The 22,973-nt window shown below is 44.4% G+C and overlaps 1 protein-coding gene across 1 annotated transcript in view; it reads right to left on the bottom strand.

Annotated features, from left to right (window-relative positions):
• The window catches only part of NECAB2 (N-terminal EF-hand calcium binding protein 2), a 152,800-nt gene that overhangs the window by 14,728 nt on the left and 115,099 nt on the right, over positions 1–22,973 (bottom strand). Inside the window, exons 7-8 of the mRNA XM_035119359.3 lie at positions 6,835–6,953; positions 6,296–6,375 (exon numbers count right to left, since the gene is read on the bottom strand). Coding sequence (XP_034975250.2) covers positions 6,296–6,375; positions 6,835–6,953 — 199 coding nt within the window. The remainder of the gene's footprint in view (positions 1–6,295; positions 6,376–6,834; positions 6,954–22,973) is intronic.

Genomic DNA, 22,973 nt, shown 5'->3' with positions numbered 1-22,973 from the left:
TCTATCTATTTTGTTTTTCTAGGTGCTTAACCTTTCCTCTATTAGATTCAGTTCTCCACATTTCCGAAACAATTTGATTAAAAAAAAACACAAAACAAAAATCCCTATGGCAATTGGTCACGATTGTGCTAATTTTGCTTAATAAACACATTTTTTGTATGCAGTTTTGACTAAAATACAAATTTTCTGTATTTCTCCAATATAATGCATGTACATTATAGTTCTTTTAACCAATATATGCCTTTTCAGAATATTTTCACCCAATTATGTGCATTTTCATACACGAGGTTTGCTTGGAAAACTGCACCACAAAATTCAGAGATCTGAGCTTTGAAGGATAAGTGTGTTTCAGATCACAAGTCAATTTGAAAAGTGTGAATTACAGAGTTTCTCATTAAAAGGCAAACAAAGTCAAATTTCTCCCCCAAGCCCTAGGTAGAACAGATCATATTTCACACACAAAGTATCTAATCAGAATTCACCAATACATTGCGACTGAAGTTTATTTATTTGATACCCATTGCAGCAATCAGTGTCATCTAGGACCGAGGCTCTGTGCTTTTTCCTCCATTCCCCACGCAGTCTGAAAGGGCACAGATCACTCCACCAGTGTAGGACTTTACCACTTCATTTTGCTGTATTTATAGGCTAAGCCTCAGCTGACACGCAGAGAGGGAAAGTTCTGCCTCCTCTTTAATCTCTGCGATTCACACAAACATGCAAATTTCACCACTTAGCGAACATTTCACTCTGATTTGATTCCATGTGTGTATGCCGCTTTCCCGAAAACAAAGCTGAGCTCAAAGCAAGAACAAAGCATTAGAAAACAACATCTGCATCAATTAACAGTATGCTCACCAAAATACGTGGGAACATATCAAACAAAAACCAAACTATGCACCTGTGGCCTTCCAGAGGTTGTTGGATTCCAACTCCCATCAGTCTCAGCCAGCATGGCCAGAGGGCAGGGGCAATAAACAATTTCACAAGTAAAAAAACCTTAGGGCACAATTAAACTGACCAAACTCCAGAAGTTCCACCCAATCTTTTGATGCAACACAAGGCAAGCCTGCTGGAACAGGTCAGTGGCCCAGCCAGTCCACCATACTGCTCCAACCAGATGCTTGAGGGAAACCTGCAAGCTGGAGTTGAGCTCAACAGCACTCTGCCCACCTGCGATTCCTAGCAACTGGTACTCATAGGCATAAAGCCTCTGACATTGGAGACCGAACATAGCCCTTGGGACCAGCAGCCGCTGATAGCATAATCTTCCACGAATTTGTCTAACCCTCTTTTCAAACCATCAAATTGAGGAATGAGTAGTACCATAGTTTAAGGATGTCTATCTGGCTGGGTTTCCCCAGCCACTCTGGGCGGCTCCCAACAGAACATTAAAAACACGATAAAAGATCAAACATTAAAAATTCCCCTAAACAGGGCTGCTTTCAGATGTCTTCTAAAAGTCGGATAGTTGTTTATTCTCTTGACATCTGATGGCAGGGCGTTCCACAGGGTGGGTGCCACCACTGAGGAGGCCCTCTGCCTGGTTCCCTGTAACCTCACTTCTCGCAGGGAGGGAACTGCTAGAAGGCCCTTGGAGCTGGACCTCAGTGTCTGGGCAGAACGATAGGGGTGGATCCAGTGTTATGGCAGAGGGAGAAAAAATTCCCTATCCACCTTCTCCAGCCTACGTATAATTCTATAAACTTCTATCGTGTTGCTTCTTACTTGCCTTTTCTGTAAAGTAAAACATCCCAGATACTACAACCTCTTCTCTCAGAGGAGTTGCTTCATCTCCTTGGTTGTTGCCCTTTTCTGAACCTTTTCCAACTTTACAATATCCTTTTTGGGGAGAGGCAACCAAAATTATACCACAATGCTTAAAACAAACAAACAATCCCATATTCCTGGTTTTTTTTGGGGGGGGGACCCAAAATCTCTGCTTTCTCTCTCATACATGGGCCCCAAATGTGTCATGCTACTGCATAACCTGAGTCCATTTCTTAATTAGTGGCTCCTGTAAGGGTTCGTATTTCTCCTGTGGTGTTGAGATAGATTAAATGCCTTCATTTGCTGTGTGATGTGCATCAGAGGAAGGGAAATTCTCCCTCCTCCCCATGAATTGTTAATGTGAGAAGGAAGAAGGCTGGCATCTTTTCCGATCCAAATTCCCTAAGCTATAGGAAATGCTGCAGGAAGGGTTAGCCATGGACAGGGCCAGTCTCCCTCTGAGCAGGGAGGGCTGCAGATGAGTGGAGGGAGATTGGGGGTGGGGGAACATTGAAATTCAGTTTGGTTTGGATTTTAATGTGATCCATACTTTCTGATACAATATTTCAACTGAAACTCTGTAATCCGCTGAAATTTACATTTCTCCAGATTCTGCACTGTAGCTCAGTTCTGTCTGCTCTGACGGCCAGCAGCTCTCTGGGGTTCCAGGCTGACTACTGCTATGCCTATTGAACAATGTGAACAATTCAAGGAGATCTGAGAACATCTGTCACCAAGTATTGTCTATCTTCACTTTAGCAAGGATCATGTATGCAAAAAAAGAAAAAGAAAAGGAAGCCAGGAAAGATCGAGGAACAAATGGCAAATGCTAACAATTAGACTGGATAATGGGAGACAGAAGGAACTGTGACTGATTACATGTTAAGTTAAGGAAGAATTCAATTTTACTATTTTTCACTGATTTGCTCTATAGGCAACAGGAAGATTTTTGTCCTTAACTTTTTCCTACAATGTAGTTAGATAATTGTTTTGTATTGCTTATTAATTAAATTTATAAACATTTTTTGCAATTTTATTCTTTTCTTTTTTCTTTTTTTAAAAAAACACACTTCCATACAGGACTAGGTGGAGAACCATATTCACCTCTTCTATCACCTCTTCTGAACTGGTAGCTGCAGTTCCACCCTGTCACTACTCACAATGGTGGCACTAAAGTACAGTCACAAAGAGACAAGGTTCTCCTTGCTCTGCCAAGCCCCAGGGTCCTCCTACTTCAGCCCTTAGTCGGTAACTTCTGGCACCTTACAGGAGCAGAACAGTCAGCAAGTGTCTAGGGCTGAAGCTCCCTTAAACCCCTTGTGTGGCTACGTTGGGGTGGCTTTCTGGATAACCAGCTAGGCCAGGGATCTCCAAACTCCCACAAAGTGCAAATATTGCCTGCTTGCTACAGAGAATCCTTTGGAAGAGTCATATACTGGAGACCTCACAGTTATTCTTTTGTGTTGTCATAACAACCCAGGGAGAGGGGCACCTCTATAAAATAATGATCATCTTGGCCACATTTTTAGAAGCTGGTTGTCAAGGTAACTGTGTGTGTGTGTGTGTGTGTGTGTGTGTGTGTGTGAGAGAGAGAGAGAGAGAGAGAGAGAGAGAGAGAGAGAGAGAGAGAGAGAGAGAGAGAGAGAGAATACCAGTCCATATTTGTGAGCTTTAGAATGTGTGTACATTTCTATGAATTATTTTTGGAACAAAATCCAACAAATTCTTGCTCCTGTCGGGAGCAAGAAAATCCAGGTACCAGCATTAGAATACATAAGGTGGACTTAGAACAGCAGGGAAGACCTCTAGCCTGCTGCCTTCATTACACCCAAAAGGTCACGCCCACCTGCCCACCTATACAGGATGTGATGCATGATATCAGGGGTGCAGCAGGAGAGGATGGGGCTCAGCAGAAAAGATGCTTGTGGGCACTGCAAATCAGCTGCTCTGTGGTGTCTATAAAGTCCCTTTCAAAGTGCAGGGCACTTCTGGAGACATCTTCAAAAACCCCAATTAAGAGCACTATTTTGCACAGTGCTTTCATCCAACAATCAACTGATGGGGTAGGTGGGAGATGAATCTCAGCCAAAAGTGAGCTTGCAGGCACTGCTGATCAACAGCAGCTGCAAAGCACTGTTCACAAAACCCAGCCATACTATTACTTCCCTTGATCTAGATGCTATACTCCTATTGATGCAGCCCAGAATTGCATTGGCTTTTCTAGCTGCTGCATCACACTGCTGACTCATGTCAAGTTTGTGGTCTACCAAGACTCCTAGATCCTTTTCACACGTACTGCTCAAAGCTACTTAAAACTGTAAAAGCATACAGAGCACAGAAACCAGAATACAAAACATAAAAATAACATCAAAAAGGTGATTGACAAAAAATGCTCAATCTTGTCCCACCCCACAAAAAGATGAAAACCATTGATTATATTATTAAATAAAATGCTCATCGTGCAATACAAATAGGATGGATCTTACTGTACTCTACTAAAACATTGTATAACCAAATGTCAGGAGTACACTGTCCTTTTTATTCTGAGCAGAATATAGGCCCTTCATTATATCCTTCCACTTTCCATGATCTTCTGCACTCTCTCTCTCTCTCTCTTTCTCATTTTCACAGCTTTTAGTTCTAGCTTGCTGTTTTGTATCACATTTGGGTCTTCCTGTTCACCTCTCACTTTAAGAATTCAAGGGTGATACGCTATGCATTATTTACTCTGAGGTTTCCTCTCTGCTCCATTTCCATTCCATGAGTTCCTACTCAGTACTTAGCTTGTCAACAAGCAGGGCGGTCAAGTGTCCTATTTTTCAGAGATGGGTTGCTAGAGGAGCTTTCTCTTTGAAAGCCAGTCTGGCCCAAACCTGTTTTAAAGAAAAAAAAATCTAAGGAAGTGGGGGGGGGGGATTTCTTGAAGTTCTCCATCAACAGTTAGTCCCTGGGCAGCAGACTGAGAGCATGGGCACAATTCATCCCACTATGGTGAGATAAACTGAATTTCTATATCTTACAGTGACCACTGGTACAACAGGGGTGCAGGTGCAGGGCAGAATTACTAGAAGGGAAGGCAAGCAAGACAACTGTGTGCTTACTCTTCATCCAGTCCATCTTCCAACCTTTATTACCTAGGGTCCAAACCTAAAGTCCTCTCAGTTTTTTGGGTGCTATTGCAGACGTGGCTTGTGTCACTAAAACCTGGTTGGGGAAAGCAGGAGGGACTTGCCTCTCCCAAGTGTGTCTTCCAGGTTTCGTGGTTCCACCTAGGGTGATGACTTTTTTACAACCTCATTTCCCTGTATCATAATTTGATGAGCTTTCATTAAAGATTAGATAAAATCTTTCAAAGAGATTTGATTAAAAAACCCCTCATGCACAAAATGATTTTTATTTATCAGTTTTTTGACCATTTTTGAAGTCACTGTAAGCAGATATAAAATTGAACCCAAGCTTTAGAGTCACATATATATACAACATTATATAGGGTCATCAAACACACAAGGAAGCTTTTTTTAGCTGCAGTAACAGTATAGACGCCGCTAGAGGACGATGTTTTGCTACCTCTCCTGTAGGTTCTTTTCCCAGCATGTCCGGCAGGGTCTGCTGGCTGAGTTTTGAGGTCCCAAAAAGGGGCTTTTACCTTGCGCAGGTGTGACATTTGTATACCCTATGTTGCTAACAACACTCCCCATTGTGGAATGTGGTGTTGTGTCCAAATTTGATACGAAATATATATAGAATTGTTAATACAATTTTATGAAATGGTAAAACGGCATACAAAAAAATTAAAAACGGTTTGTGCATGACCCTTTTTTAATATTTCAATGGAATATACCTCATTTTAGTCATTAATAGGCAAAAGTTCATCCATTTGTCCTACAGGAAATAATTTTTGTGGAAAAAAATGAAAAAGTCATCGCCCTACCACACCAGCTGTGAGTTGAGGTTAGAGAGACTGGCAGATTTGATCTTTAGGGCTTACATCAGCTGTTGGATGAGTTAAGACATGGGTAGGCAAATTAAGGCCTGGGGGCCGGATTGAGCCCAATCACCTTCTAAATCCGGCCTGTGGACAGTCTGGGAATCAGCGTGTTTCTACATGAGTAGTATGTGTGCTTTTATTTAAAATGCACCTCTGGGTTATTTGTGGGGCATAGGAATTCGTTCATTTTCCCCCCCCAATATATAATCTGGACCCCCACAAGGTCTGAGGGACAGTGGACCGGCCCCCTGCTGAAAAAGTTTGCTGACCCCTGAGTTACGACACCTGTACCTGGTGTTGGGAACCTGGTGGATTCTGTTGGCCCACCCCACTGTCTAGCAGCCAGCCTGCCAGAGCTCTTGGAGGTGATATCAGCTGCAGTGTTGGATCAAAAGGCTGATCAATCTGGTGTGCTTTAATGTCAGAGTGCTATTGTTACAAGTGTCTAATGAAACTGATGGAATCACAGTGTTGTTTTCATCATGATGACACTGTCAAAATAGATTATTTTTTTAAAAAATATAAGGTCCTCCTTACCTTGTTTTCCAGCCTCCCAATCAACTCTGCTAACCTGTTGATCTGAGCTTCCAAGCCTTCCTCCTTGGTGTCTGAAGAGGCTGCAGAAAGAAAAGTAGTTATGGGGCAAGAAAAGGACATCGGGCAAGAGATTGCAGACATTCTGGACCAGGCTGCAAAAGAAAACAGTAGCATTTGCCAGGAGGGACAACCACACAAAAAGGTTTCACAGCATTTGGCAGTCTTCCTTAGCTGAATAGCTGACCTCGTATATCTCCCTTGGCATATACAAAATTGCCTTATTCTAAGGTCAGAGCCATGTTTGACAGGTAGGCAGGAGTGTCCAAGGAATAATCAGGAACACATTCTAGGGCCCCTCTGGAGTCTTCCTTCACAGCTGCAGTTTGAATTCAGATTGTGGTTGCAAAGAGTATCCCAAATTATTAATTTTATAGAAAAAAAAAGCACTGCTTATCTCCCATTGATTAATTTCCATTGATGCTCATGCAACCCACCAACCTACTCAAGGCTGGCTTCCCAGCATCTGGAGCAACACTTACCAGTCTGGAAGCTTTTCCTGCGTTCTTTGGTTACCATTCTGTTGTTGGGGGGATAATTAGGCACAGGGTTGTCGTACCAGGTGTCCATGACACCGTGGCCAGATTTACTGTGGAACTGTCTGCAATTGGAGGAGAGAAACGGATTAACACAAAAGAACACATATTTCTCCCCCATTTAGATAATAAATAGCTTTTCATGTTGTGAACTGCCCTGAGATCTATGGGTATAGGGCGGTAAACAAGTTTTAATGATGATGATGTAATGAAATGCAGCACTAGCACAGCAACTGGGCCACCAATACTTTCCATTTCTCATTTGTACCCCTAATCTTAAATTGAGTTCTCCACATTTCCACATCAGTTTGCAAATTTTATTTTTTAAACTCCTCATGAAAATTCACAAACATTTGAGTACAAGTTTCTCTTAATAGACACATTTTTGTAAACAACTTAACCTAATATATACATTTTTTACAAAGCATTTCCCATGACCTAATACATATCTGTATGTTATTTCAGCCAATGCACACTTTCCACCAGTATATCCATTTTGTACATACAGTCGTACCTCGGGTTACGACCACCTCGGTTTGCGAACAGTTCGGGTTACGAACTGCGCAAACCCGGAAGTGTTTTCACTGCGCACGTGCGATCGCGCGATTTGCCCATGCGCAAAGCGCGAAAATCGCGCTTTGCGCATGCGCAAAATGGCGGCGCCCATCGCGCTCGGTTTGCGAACTATTCGGGTTACGAACTGCGATCCGGAACGGATCGCGTTCGTAACCCGAGGTATTACTGTATTACTTGTCTGGAGAACTGTGCTACACCTCACCATTGAGAGAAGATTGCATCCCCATCTATGGAATGCCCTCCTCTTCCAGACTTTGTTACCTTATTCCTTTATTTATTGCATCAATATACCACCTTCCCCCCCCAAGGAGCTCAAAGTGGTGTATGTGTTTCATATTTTATCCTCACAACCACCCTGCGAGGCAGGTTAGGCTAAGAGAAAGTGACTGGCTCAAAGTCTCCCTGTGAGCTTCATGGTTGAGTGGGGATTCAAATCTAACCCAGGCACCCCCAGACTGCGGCCCTCCAGATGTTTTGGCCTACAACTCCAATGATCCCTAGCTAACAGGACCAGTGGTTGGGGAAGATGGGAATTGTAGTCCAAAACATCTGGAGGGCTGAAGTTTGGGGATGCCTGCTCTAACCATTACGCCACACTGGCTGTTGACTGTTTTGGGCCAGGTTAAGACTGATTTGCTCAGGCCATTTAAGTTTTGCAAGTTGATTAGTGTTTCATTTACTGTTATTTTTAGTTACTTTATTAAATTGATGGTGCATTTTATAGTACCGTATATTGTTATTTTAGGTTTAGCTTTTGGGATGGCTTTTTTTGTGCTTTACAACTTTCCCAAGGCATTTGTTTTTGAGAGAGGATGGGTTGTAAATAGTCTGAATAAACAGCCTGCATCAAGAGGTTAGGGCCAGATGATCAAATGCCTACCTGGGTAATTTAGCACAGAGTAGCCAAAATGGTGCCCTCCAACTCCCATCAACACCCAGCTAGCATGCCCAATGGTCAGGGATGATGAGATTCAGATTGAGAGGGTACCATATTGGCTTCTCCCAATTTAACCAATATACATGAAGAACATAGGAAGAGCACTGCTGGATTGGACTAAATTCCCATCTAATCCAGCAGCACCCTGTTCTTACATTGGCCGACTAGATTTCTGTGGGAAGCCTGCAAGCAGGACCCGAGCACAGCATCCCTCTCCACCCTTGTGACTCCTGGCAACTGATATTCAGAGGCACACTGCCCCCCACAGGGGAGACAGAACATAACCATCATGGCTATGATAGGATTTTATCAATAAGGAGGACAAGGATAAGCCTTTCTTGCTTATTCTTGTTAACTTAAGATATTGATGAGAGATGCACTTTTTCACATGGACAGGCCTAGCAGATACTGAATTATGTTTTGTTTCAAGTTTGCAGTAGCTTTGAGGCAATCTGCTAGCAGGTACATAACCTGCCGTTCAGTACTGTTAATTGCCAAGGGAACAATTTCATGTCTACTCTCATCACCGAGATAAGTTGGTACCCTTGACAACTGTGGAAGATTGGAAAGATGTAGGAAAGGTTAAAAAAAAGGTGTCTGAAAAATAAGAAATGGAAGAGTGGGTGGGGGATAGGTAAAAGTATGGTTATAATGGTACTGAGAGGATATTTCGTAACAGTGCAATCACTCCAGCTGATACGCTTGATGCTCAGAAATAACAGTGCTTTGTTTGGTATATAAAAGCAGCATGTTGGGGAGCGGGATGTGGGTCTCTTGTCAGCTACCCCCAGGGTCTCTGCAGGAAAGCCCACTCCTCCAGAAGCAATCACCTGCTCCTATCTTGTTTATTCAGAGTTTCATACAATGCAAGTGGAAAGCAAGCAGTCATTGATTATTTCATCTGGAGGCCCATGAGCAGAGAAATAAATCTTTAGCTGCTCCATCCAAGGACTAATTGCTTCTTGATTGTTTCCTCTTCTGCTGATCTGGCACCTGCTCAGTACAACTCTGCCAATGTATTAAACATATATTTACTTTCAAACAGAAGAAAGCTTGGCATCTAAAGCCAGGCCACATCACACACCCACACCTTTTTTTTTCTTTTCTTTTTTAAAGTTGTCGCTGCAATCATAACCCAACTTAACTTGGGAATAAGCCCAATTGAATTGACTTCTGAGCAGACACTTGATTTATACTTTATTTTATTTATGGGTATTTATAAACCACCAACTCATAAGAAAATATCACAGCTGTATAGAATAAAATCATTATTACAATTGCTCTCTTAGGGCTCTTCCACACTTCCACTTGTCTCACCACTTTCCCCGGGGGGGGGGGGGGAACGACTGGTTTTCCATGGATCGGTGTTTGTTCCAATTCAATGGCAGAGTGGGTTTTCCTGATGGCGCAAACTGAAAACTACTCAGACCTGCGCTTTCTAGGCTTGGGACAAAGTGGAAATGTGAACAAGCCCTTTGTCTCCTAATGCAGGACAATCTCTAGGTGCCTTACAAGCAAATGTAAAAACCTGCAACATTTAAACAACCACCAACATTTGACCTATCAATAAATAAAGCTTAAAACACCAGCTCACAATGGGGTGGAAAAAACATACCAGCAACCCAGAGCTTTATAGTTCAAAAGGTTAAAGGCAGCACCCAGCAAATGGAAATGGATAGGTAACCAATGCATATAGACCAGGCATCCCCAAACTTCGGCCCTCCAGATGTTTTGGACTACAATTCCCACCATCCCTGACCACTGGTCCTCTTAGCTAGGGATCATGGGAGTTGTAGGCCAAAACATCTGGAGGGCCGCAGTTTAGGGATGCCTGATATAGGCTCATAGGTGCCACCCTCCAGAACAGAAGAAAACAAGCTTCCATGTCACAGCTCTACAGATATTTGAAGGATGGCTATCCTATCACCTCTCACTACACACCCAAGTTTCTGAAACATTCCTCATAAGACTTGGTTTCCAGACCGTTTATCCATGCAGTTTCTGCTATAATGTACCAACAGGAATAATAATGTACCAACTGCTATAATGTACCAACAGGCTTCCACACAACCTTCCAGGGGGCCACATCCCAGTGGAGGGCAGGACCTGAAGTAAAAGTGAGTGGTAATTTTTACTTCCTTCTATAGTAGGCTTGGGGTGCAGGTGGCGCTGTGGTCTAAACCACAGAGCCTAGGGCTTGCCGATCGGAAGGTCAGCAGTTCGAATCCCCACAACAGGGTGAGCTCCTGTTGTTCGGTCCCAGCTCCTGCCCACCTAGCAGTTTGAAAGCACGTCAAAATGCAAGTAGATAAGTAGGTACTGCTCCGGCGGGAAGGTAAACGGTGTTTCCGTGCATTGCTCTGGTTCGCCAGAAGCGGCTTTGTCATGCTGGCCACATGACGTGGAAGCTGTCTGCGGACAAACGCCGGCTCCCTCGGCCTATAGAGTGAGATGAGCGCGCAACCCTAGACTCGTCTGTGACTGGACCTAATGGTCAGGGGTAACTTTACCTTTTATAGTAGGCTTGATTCTATACACCCCCACCTCCACCCTTCTCTATCCTCCACCCAGGTAAGCAGGAAGCCTTTTCAGAGTTTCAAGGACAGATTTCAGCGAGGTCAAAACACCACAGGAGAGTGCAGAGCAGGCATTGAGGTCCCTGGCCTGAGGCTCCACACCCCTGCATTATAATACATTAGGTCGGGGGGGGGGGGCTAAGGCTGCCATAAAATAGAAGTAATTGATGTGAATGCTAAACCTTCCTTTGTTCACTTAACCCGAGAGCAGCAGCTGGAGGTCAGGTGTCTATAGAATCCACTGTCCAGCCTCCATCTAGGCCATGTGCTAGAGTGAAGCAGTTTTAGGCTACTTCTCTGAATCCTTCAGCAAGGGCAATGCTATTCAGAATGAAATACAACATAGAGGCCACAAGCACAGATGTGAGTGTCTAGAAAGAATCAACACAGGTCCCAAAATGCACCATACCAGGCTGCTTTGCATCTACATTTAACATCAAACCCAATTCAAAATGAGCACTTACATCAGGTATAGCCAACGTAGTGCCCTCCAAACTCATCCTTCTTCACCACTGTCCATGCTGGTCAGGACTCATGGGAACTGGTTCCAACAGCATCATGTTGGTGACCCCTAACCTGGATCCATATGCATAGCTCCTATTTATTCCACTGGCCTGGCAAACCAATCTGATGGGTGTAAAGGACTTTTTTCTTTAGGGAAAGGGCCACAACATTTTGGAAAAGGGGGACACCTATGCCAAGTCTGCGTAGTGTAGTTTGGCTATTACATGGCTTCATCATGATCCAGCACAGCAGTCGCTCAAGCATGTACCATGGGGTTGCTTTTCTTGTTACCTGTCTCATTCACTCCCACATCTCCTCTAGATCACCTTTTAATTCAACATTCATCATGATTTGCTTGCACAAAACTTATGTGAAGGTCAAACTACACCCAGTCTTTACTGAGGAGTTGCTCTGATTAGTTTGCAGGAAAGTTGTATGACAATCTTCCATTCATCCTGAATTACTTGAGCAGTGTTTTTACACCTCCCTATTAATCATTCATTTGTCCTATGGTTTTCAGTGCATTTACCTGTCACTTTTTTAACCGCAAAAAGTCAGTGTTGTTTTTTTTAAAGAAAAGCACATTTGTTGTACCCACAAGCAGCAGAAAACTTTTGTTGTTGTTTAGTCGTTTAGTCGTTTCCGACTCTTCATGACCCCATGGACCAGAGCACGCCAGGCACTCCTGTCTTCCACTGCCTCCTGCAGTTTGGTCAGACTCATGTTGGTGGCTTCGAGAACACTGTCCAACCATCTCGTCCTCTGTTGTCCCCTTCTCCTTGTGCCCTCAATCTTTCCCAACATCAGGGTCTTTTCCAGGGAGTCTCCTCTTCTCATGAGGTGGCCAAAGTATTGGAGCCTCAGCTTCAGGACCTGTCCTTCCAGTGAGCACTCAGGGCTGATTTCCTTCAGAATGGATAGGTTTGATCTTCTTGCAGTCCATGGGACTCTCAAGAGTCTCCTCCAACACCATAATTCAAAAGCATCAATTCTTCGGCGATCAGCCTTCTTTATGGTCCAGCTCTCACTTCTGGGAAAACCATAGCTTTAACTATACGGACCTTTGTAGGCAACTTGATGTCTCTGCTTTTTAAGATGCTGTCTAGGTTTGTCATCGCTTTTCTCCCAAGAAGCAGGCATCTTTTAATTTTGTGACTGCTGTCACCATCTGCAGTGATCATGGAACCCAAGAAAGTAAAATCTCTCACTGCCTCCATTTCTTCCCCTTCTATTTGCCAGGAGGTGATGGGACCAGTGGCCATGATCTTGGTTTTTTTGATGTTGAGCTTCAGACCATATTTTGCGCTCTCCTCTTTCACCCTCATTAAAAGGTTCTTTAATTCCTCCTCACTTTCTGCCATCAAGGTTGTGTCATATCTGAGATTGTTGATATTTCTTCTGGCAATCTTAATTGCTTGGGATTCATCCAGTCCAGCCTTTCGCATATAAGTTCTGCATATAAGTTAAATAAGCAGGGAGACAATATACAGCCTTGTCGTACTCCTTTCCCAATTTTGAACCAATCAGTTATTCCATGTCCAGTTCTAACTGTAGCTTCTTGTCCCACATAGAGATTTCTCAGGAGACAGATGAGATGATCAGGCACACAGGAGTGCAGAGCACTTTAATCCACTTTAATTGGGCAAGCCTAAAATTTCCTTCTTACACTTGAACCCCCCCCCCCAAATGCTGACAGTCTGGAGGTAACCGCAGATTGTCCTCATCACCAAATACTGGAGCCTTGGGCAGTGCACTGCCTCTTCCTGAGGTCTGTGTCTTGCCCCAGAACACTGCCAAATACACACAGGCAGAAGAACATAGCTTTTTTGGATATTGCTTGTCCAAGCTTTGTAGGCAGACACCCTGCCCCATTTTTTTTGGGGGGGGGGGAGGTTAGACTTGATAATAGCACACTTGCTAAAAATGAAACTTCGGCACCAAAGTGATGGCCATACTCAGAGAGGAGAGTGTTGATGCATCATATCCACCTGCAATGCAGGGAGATCCATTCTGCTCTGTTAAGTAATTCTCATGAATATACATTGGCTGCTGAGGCTGCTGAATATACCAGAGACTGATGCAAAATAAATCAAAAGCAGCAGAAGCAGAGTGAGAACAGAAAAGGAGGAGAAGCTCCAGAAACACTCCTGACTCCAGCATCTTCAAGCTGGCGACTGAAATACATGAACATGAGCACGGCTTTTTGCTACTCAGAGCTAAGAGCTTAGTGCAGGCATCCCCAAACTTTGGCCCTCCAGATGTTTTGGACTACAATTCCCATCATCCCTGACCACTGGTCCTGTTAGCTAGGGATCATGGGAGTTGTAGGCCAAAACATCTGGAGGGCCGCAGTGGCCAGGATGGCTGTAACTACCTCCAGGGTCAGAGGCAGTAGGCATCTGAATATGAATAGCTGGGGAACAATGAGAAGACAGAGGCCTTTCATTCATCACCATCCCAGGGGCATCTGATTGGCGATTGTGAAAAAAGGGTGCTAGACTGTATTGGCCATTGGTCTGATCCAGCAGGGTTCTTCACAGGTTCTTTCTTACATTCATATCTGCCATTTCAAAAATTATCCTGATGGAACACACCCCACCCATAACAGGTACTTCTGTTTAAGTTTTCTGGTTATTAAAAAAAGTGGTGTCATCATAGCAGAACTTGGTGTTCCAACCCTGATGATAGCGGTGAAGCTAGAGTGGGAAAGTATTCTTGTTTCCTGTAGATCCTCCCCCAATCTGATCTTCAAGGCCAATCTAGTCTAGGGTTTTACAACTGAAATACAACTGCTGGAGATAGTAAATTTAACCAGAGAAGCAGCAGAGGTGAGCTGGTGCTTAACCCTTTTGCCATCGGCATTTCTCCCCCTGATTAATCCTCCTCTGCCCTCAGTGTCCACAGGAATCATTTCCCTCTGTGGCTGGGAAAGGAGAGGGAAATATATTTTAATGCTGCAATCCTCTACCCTCCAACCAGGGAGTAAACCTCATTGAACTTAATAGCGCTATGTAGATATGTAAGACACACCTGTAAGACATATTTTCAGAGCCAGGAAATCAGATCCACACCATGTATTCAAAGCACTCTGATACCACCTTAACAGTCATCTCTCTCTCTCCCCCCTCAAATCCTGGGAACTGTAGCTCAGCACCTTAAACTACTGAGACATAAATTTTTGAACTTGTGTGGCGATACCCCGATGCCTCCCCGAGAAATAAAAACACTAGACACATTGCATAAGGTTAATGGGCATAGAAGGCCACAACTTTATTGATTACGGATGTAGAGGGGTATTGGCCTAGGCATTGGATCTAACCGACTATATCCGACTCCAGCCCGCTCTGCTGGCAGTCTGTGAAAGGTTAACCACCGTTGGATGAGTCCTGCGATGCACATCAACTAGGAGCTCATCCTGGGGCCACCGCTAGGGGCGTGCCCTCTGGCCCTCACCTACCACGGCTTCGGACTTGGCAACGCCCCCGGACTCCTTAAGGGAGTACCTTTCCGCATTTTGGGGGAGGTGATGGCCGCAACCTCCCCCCCACACCTGTACCTTCACGAGATAATCCAATGCCTACCGCCAAAACCCAAGTTGTGACGAGTAGCTACGAGGTAGGCGAAAACCACAAGGCCTGAGCCAATTTGCCAAGTGGGAAAAACTCCTACCAGGCCCCAATAGGCGACCAACCGTAGTCCATAGCACTGTCACGAAGAAACCCTGCCTACGTGGGGGAGGTGGGTGGGAGAAACGCAGTTGTTGAATCCAGAAGAAGCAAGGCAGAGTCCCTGCCGCGCTCTTGTTCAAATAGGCGAGCCACGCCCCCCAGAGCGACCTAATTGGCTGTTCTAGGGGCGTGCCCGGCAGGGAGATGACCAATGGGCTGGGGGGGGGAATGCTAACCATTCCCCCCCCACGTGAAGGCCTCGTGGCGCCCACAACATCTCCTCCCCCCGAGGTGGGGAAGAGACTTTGTGTGGCGATACCCCGATGCCTCCCCGAGAAATAAAAACACTAGACACATTGCATAAGGTTAGTGGGCATAGAAGGCCACAACTTTATTGATTACGGATGTAGAGGGGTATTGGCCTAGGCATTGGATCTAACCGACTATATCCGACTCCAGCCCGCTCTGCTGGCAGTCTGTGAAAGGTTAACCACCGTTGGATGAGTCCTGCGATGCACATCAACTAGGAGCTCATCCTGGGGCCACCGCTAGGGGCGTGCCCTCTGGCCCTCACCTACCACGGCTTCGGACTTGGCAACGCCCCCGGACTCCTTAAGGGAGTACCTTTCCGCATTTTGGGGGAGGTGATGGCCGCAACCTCCCCCCCACACCTGTACCTTCACGAGATAATCCAATGCCTACCGCCAATCGAGCCCAAAGGGCTCGCCGCCAATACCCCCACAACCGCAACCAATACCTAATAGCAAAAGGAATGTCAGCAAGCCAAACACCATTTCCCTCATTTGAGAGGTGTATGCCATCAACACGGTACAGGGACGCCTTGCAAAAGGAATGTCAGCAAGCCAAACACCATTTCCCTCATTTGCGAGGTGAATGCCATCAACACGGTACAGGAACGCCTTGCAGTCATATGACTCCAGCCTGCTGCGCTGGCAGTCTGTGAAGGATTAACCACCGTTTTGTGAGTCCTTCAACTAGGACTCACCCTGGGGCCTCTCAGAATCCTATGGCTGGGCACAAGATAGTTTGTCCATTCAAAGCTGAAACCTTTCTGGTCACTTTGTCCATTTGAAGCTGAAACCTTTCTGGCCACTGCCAGAACCAAGAATTTCCTTCATTTATCAATAGCAGCAGGGGTGTGAAAGTCGCACAAAATGCGTCTCTTCAGCAGTGAAGACCAAAGATAGTTCAAGATTTGGAAAGGCAGTCCCCAGCTGACAAAGTCTTTAAAATCTTCGGTGCAAATCAACGCCTTTACAGTAAGCCAAATCATTTCCACCGGGCTGCACCTCAAGAAAACAGGGGGATTTTGTGAGGCGGCCCTGGCGGCCTTGGCCTACACAGCTGGCAGGAGTCTGTCCCAGCACTTCCATCTCCTTGTAAAGCAGGAAACTTTGACCCGTGGAGGTAGCCCCAAATTGGGACCCAGTCTCCAATCAAGGGCGCGCGCCTGGGCATGGTACTGTGATCAACCATCCAGATATTCACTGTATTATCTCCTGAGAACAAAGCAAAAGAATGTAAGTGATTTGCCGAACTCAGTTGCTTAGTCACATTGTGCAGCGGAGGTAACCCTTGTAAGCTTGGACTTCCATTGACCCAAATCTTTTATTCTCTCCAATGAGAGGCCCATGTGTACCACTGCTGTAGCAGACCGAATTCGGAAGGAATGTGCAGTACCACACAGGGACTCTTCCCTCTCCTGTCCATTTTTGATTGACGAATGTGAAGCAATAGTTATGTATCGGATAGAATTAGGTCGGATAACCAAGTGCCCTTGACAGACTGGTCGGGGGCAGGGAGCTCGCACACCCATCCTGATGGATGATGAAGGGGCCAGGCGTGGGTGTCCTTAACTGAAGGAATCGCCTGGTGTCCTTTACCGATTCTTATTCAATTTTTAAGCTATGAGAGGAATAGCGGCTGTCAGGCTAGTAAAAGACTTAACCACACATCCAGGTAACACAGTCAGGCAAGGTATTAAAGCACCTGATCTGTGGCGGGAGGGCTGACTGTGCCTGATATCCCCAGATTTGCCCCATAGGCCATAAAATCTGAAAGCCAAAGGCTTTGAACCGAAAGTCAATGAAATCAGCCATAAGAGTGGACAGAGCCAATATGTCGCTTCTCCCACAGCCCATCGAGGCTAGGCATCGCGATGCCGTTAGTAATTCCAGAAATAAATGTGCTGGTAAGTCGAGGAGAAACTTAAGGTGAAGCTGCACAATTGCGCAGAGTGGGAGTGACATCATCTTGGACCGCTTTGCAAGGGTACCGATGACAGCTCGATTATCCATCCCAAAGAAACATGGCGATCTCTGAAGTCCTCCATCCAGGGTGAACTGGAACTATAATGAAAGAAACTTCCAAAGGTTAAATAGCATGCAATAGTAACCAGGCAAGCCAAAAGGCCATAAAGTCCGACACCAATGATTTTGGACCTAAGTCCATCACATCCGCCCAGGCCCTCTTATAAGATGCCACTACTCCCTCAGCCCGTTGAGGTATGTCAACGCAATGCCATTAGTAACCCCGGGGAAAAATTCTGAGAAGTTGATGAGAAACTTAAGGCAAAGCTGCACGAATGCACAGAGCGGAGCGACATCCTCTTGGAATTCGACGCCTGCTCTGCAAGGACACCTACGACAGCTCGACTATCAATCCAAAGACAAACACAGAGTTCTCTGAAGTCCTTCCACCAAGGTGAAGAGCCACTACAATGAGAAGAAACTTGGAAAGGTTAAATTGTATGTAACCGCCAACTTCATGCACCACTGGTGTCCATGAAGGAGCCCTGACTGAATCTGATAATGTGGAAAGAATTACCAATTGTCCTGCCAGAGAGATATCCCCTTGTAAAGATCCAAGAAGTTCAGTCAGGAGTACACCCATATGAAGAGGAATGAAGTCCAGCGGTTTACCCAGCCAGAAGCGCCCCGAATGGCCGGCCTGGCTTGCGAAGTTCAAGAGCCCCCAGAGACTGAAACCACCATATGCGTGCTAGGGGAAGTGAAGAACTCTGGAAGAGGGGAGTTTTGGATCTCGAAAGATCCAACAGCATAAACCCTCATATTGTGCTAATATATGCTGGGATTCCCAACCAAAAGTGAATGAGCTCTGAACTGGAATCCTGGCCTCAAAGACCTCTAATTTTATATTTAAGTAAGGCTGTTAGTGGTACACAAACCATGCCATCCTTAGCCCAAGGCTAAGCAGCCCAGCAAAATCATTCTCAAAATAACCTACAGGGCCCAGGACAAAGCGATAGAAAGCACGGATTGTAATATATGCTTTGTTGTTGTTTTAATTATTATTATTATTAATATGTATTATTGCAATAGAAACATTAATCCAATTATATTCGATACTAACAAAAGATATTTGAGATTGTAAATATCTGCCCGGTGCTTATTGTTATTATTATTAAATATTAATTATTATTATTGGTGTACTTATTTCTTATTTAAAGCACTGTTTCATACTGCCATCAATGAGATTTGCAATGGGCAGAATGTACGCAGGCAATTAACGGGGAGGGAGTGGGTTAATCAGCAACCAAGCATAGAAACAGCCTGACATGTCCCTGTGGTTCTAATCGAATAAATAAGATTGCAAACCAATATTGCTCTTGCCAAAAAAAAAAAAAAAAAACAGTCACCAAACAATATGCCCCCAAGTATTGATAATATCTATGCTGATGACCAGCCAATGCCCCAATATTGTCTGCATCGCCTAGCAAGCAGGACCCCACAGGAAGTGGGGTTTATTCTCAATAATGTGACTCAATATTATGCACACTGACTGGATTGACAATACTTATTTATTTATTTATTTTAATTAAGAATGCTGAAGTTTGTTTGGCGTGGGCTTGGACACACCTGGACTAGACACCATTTAAAGCAGTCTACTGTGCATCCCGGACTCTCACAGGGGACAAATCTGAATTCAATAACCAAAATTTTTAAGGATGTGGAATCTTTTAAAGGTGTGGGAAAAGTAGGAATATGGTAGGGTGCCCCTAATTCCATCAGAAAATTGTTGAAGGTTATGGCGTTATGCAACCTCCAAGCTACATCTGCTTCATAGAATCTGAGTTTTTGTTGTTGTTGCCCAGAGTGGCTGGGGGAACCCGGCCAGATGGGCGGGGTATAAATAATAAATTATTATTATTATTGTTGTTGTTGTTGTTGTTTTTTGTTTTTGTTTGTTTGTTTGTTTGTTTTCCTCCCCTGGTGGTCATCTAGTCCAGCCCCCCGTATTGCAAGAGTATGCAGCTTCCAATATGGGAATTGAACCTGCAAACTTGGCGTTAACAACACTACTATCCTACCAACCTAGAAACAGTACCTCAGAGTTTGACTTGACCTTAGAGTTCGAGGGACCCTAGAGGTCATCCAGCCCATCCCCCTGTAATGCAAGAATATGCAGCCTTCCCCATATGGGGACGGAACCTGCGACCCTGGTTTTGTTTTGTGTGTTGTTGTTTTTTGTGTGTGTGTGTGTGTGTGTGTGTGTTTTGTTTCTTTTTCTCTCTTTTTTTTTTCTTTTTTATATCACTACTATCCTGCCAACCCAGAAACAATAACTCCACCTCAGGATGAGAACCAGAATCATACTCTATCGGCAAGGCGACAGCAGGAGCCCCCATTAGCTAAAATGGTGCCAATGAACTGATTGGCGGCCCCTGGGGATGCCCTATTTATTTATTTATTATATTATTACTTTCCAAAAAGGACACTATAAATCAAACCACCCTAAAGTACATTTATGCTGGGACAGTGAGTTGAATAGACTGTAGCCTTGGAAGGGTCTGTGGGTCATCCAGTCCAACCCCCTGCAATGCATGAATATGCAGCTGTCCCACATGGGGATCAGTGTGCAACCTTGCCGTTTTAAGGCACCGTGCTCCAATCAACAGAGCTATTACAAAGGGAATCTAGTACAGTATAGCGTATACTGGCCAGAAGCAGGCTTCTTCTTCTTTTAGTGTGATGCCCACAGAGATGTAGGAAATAGAAGCAAGCAAACCGCAGCATAAAAGGAAAAGCCACTACCAGTTAAATTAACTCAAAATGTAAAAGATCCTAAGCAGTCGTAATACTGGGATTTCCTTATGATGAAATTTACCCTAAAAGAAGTAAGGATACTGGGCTAAATGTGTGGTAGCATGACGAGAGGTACTGATTTTATTATTATTATTAATTTATTTACTTATTTATTATTACTGGGCTAAATGTGTGGTAACATGAAGAGAGGTCCTGATTTTATTATCATTCATTATTATTTAATTATTATTTTATTGTATTTTTATTCTGAAAGAGAATTTTGTATGCAGATGTAATAATAGCTAGCAGATGCCAAATTCAAATAATCAATCCACAGCTTAAAGAGGCTAAGGCAGCAAGTACTGTTTCTTAAACAATTGAGAATACAATACTGAAATAAAACGGGGGGGGGGGAGGACTTGCAACAGGAAGCATGTAACAAAATGTTAAAAGAACAGGTAAGCGTTTTATAGTAGCAAGCAACGTCCCACTTAAAGCCGGGCCAGATAATTCAGAGCAGCTATACTGTGTAACAAAACTGCTATGGGCCTGATAAAACTTCCCCGCAGCTAAACTATGTAACAACTGCTGCTATTGGCAAAGTAAACTGCAGAGCAGCAAACATATCAAAAGGCCAGGCGAACTGGTCAGCTAGGCGATCAGGAAACAATGTAAGCAGGCTGACTGGAAACTGCTGGGCAATTAAGCAGTACTTAAGCAGTAATTACTGGATCCGACCCAAGACTGCACGGCGATCAGGGAAACAAAGAAACTGGGATTAAGGTGATTTTGCTGATAGGTAGAAACTGCCAAGCCCTTAAGCAGCAGTTCAGCCGACTCTCTCATTTTTTATTTTATTTTCTACGTGACTTATTGGGAACCTTTGCGAAGCAAAAATCAACAAAGGGGACCCAGCAATCCTTCCCTGTCCCAGGGAATAGTCCGACACTGAGGGCAAAATTGGGAAAAAGGCTGGTAATATGGAAACATAACTATAGCAACTGCAGTAATTAAGGCCAATGGCTCAGTGAATGGAAGCAATCAAGGGGCAATTTACCCCGCAATATCTATATCAGCAGCTCACAGTTAAGGGTTTTAAAAGCAGACTCACTGTAGTTTGCGACCAGAAAAGGCAAGGAATTTTAACTTTTTGTAAACTTTGTGGCCACGTGTTCTATTAAAATGGCGATGCACACGTGCTTCATGGTCGTCTTGGCAACCCTCAGCAACTCGGCAAAGGGAAAAACATTCAGCAGTTCCCTCTAAGCCTTAAACACTGCAAATGTTAGCAAGCACAGGGAAAATAGCAACAGCGATTAGAACTAGCTATAAAAGGGGTCTAGGAGCAGCGAAAGGGTGGGGTGGGGTGGACGATTTAACCACGATAGCAACAAAGTAACCCTCGGCAACACTCCCAAAGCTACTGAAGCACGAAGCTGCTAATTAAACAAAAGGCAACTAAATAGGTTGTGCTGCTCTGGCTTCTTTTGCAAAATTAAAGCAGAGGTGAATTATGCACGTGTAGCAGCAACCCGATACAAACCAAACACGCACACATTAGTCAAGGGGATGTAGAGGGGTTCGCTTTTTGTCTTTTTTTTTTTTTAAAAGGTAGCTCGCAAGGAGGGGTTTTTCCCAGCGGCAGAGAGAAATACAAAGGGCTAAATGAAAACACAAGACAGAGATGCAAATTTCCAGGCTGTCCCCACACACACACACCCCGCAAGCATACGATACCCTACAGCAGCTGCTCCTTGCTCTCACAAGATCCGTCAGGATGCCGAAGGAAAAAGGCATCAGCGACGATCCAGATCCGATGAGGGGAAACGCAGTTGTTGAATCCAGAAGAAGCAAGGCAGAGTCCCTGCCGCGCTCTTGTTCAAATAGGCGAGCCACGCCCCCCAGAGCGACCTAATTGGCTGTGCTAGGGGCGTGCCCGGCAGGGAGATGACCAATGGGCTGGGGGGGGGAATGCTAACCATTCCCCCCCCACGTGAAGGCCTCGTGGCGCCCACAACATCTCCTCCCCCCGAGGTGGGGAAGAGACTTTGTGTAAGTTCCCTAGCACCCTGTGGAAGTTGACCTGATACCACATCAACCAAGTCTGTGTTGTGTTTTTGAAGGTGGTTCCTCTATGCATCCTTGGAAATTGGTTTAGAATTTATGTAATATTTACAAAATTTATCCGTATTTTTTTCTTTTCATTCACTCACACTCTGATTTTTAAATAGAATGTAGGGTATTCATGTATTGGAATTAACAGAGAGATGGTGAGCATTCAGGCTTGCTTTCTGCATTTCCAAATCTTCAGGATCATTTTCAATATGTTGCATCCCATCTGCAGACTTTTATTTGCTTCTTTTTCAATAAATGAAATGCACTGTGGATTAGACTGTTGTAATTAAGAACGCTCTACTCATTTCCAGGGTTTGCCACTTGAGTCATTAATTTGTTGTTGTTGTTGTTGTTGTTGTTGTTGTTGTTGTTGAGTCATTTAGTCGTGTCCGACTCTTCGTAACCCCATGGACCAGAGCACACCAGGCACTCCTGTCTAATATAGGATAGTAAGTGCCTGAGCAGGTAACCCTCATAATACAGTTTCAAAAAGGGAATACCCCACACTCCTTCCATTGTTTTTTTTAAATATACAGTACAGTATCTGAGAATCTTAGCAGTACATGGGCATTTTTCTTTTAAAATGAAAGTTTCCATTTAAAACGTTGGACAGGAATTTCAGTGGGGAGAACAGCACAAGGTA

This window comes from Zootoca vivipara, chromosome 6, assembly GCF_965207765.1.
Source record: "Zootoca vivipara chromosome 6, rZooViv2.hap1.1, whole genome shotgun sequence".
NCBI lineage: Eukaryota > Metazoa > Chordata > Lepidosauria > Squamata > Lacertidae > Zootoca > Zootoca vivipara.
This window is presented reverse-complemented; position numbering and strand designations above follow the sequence as displayed.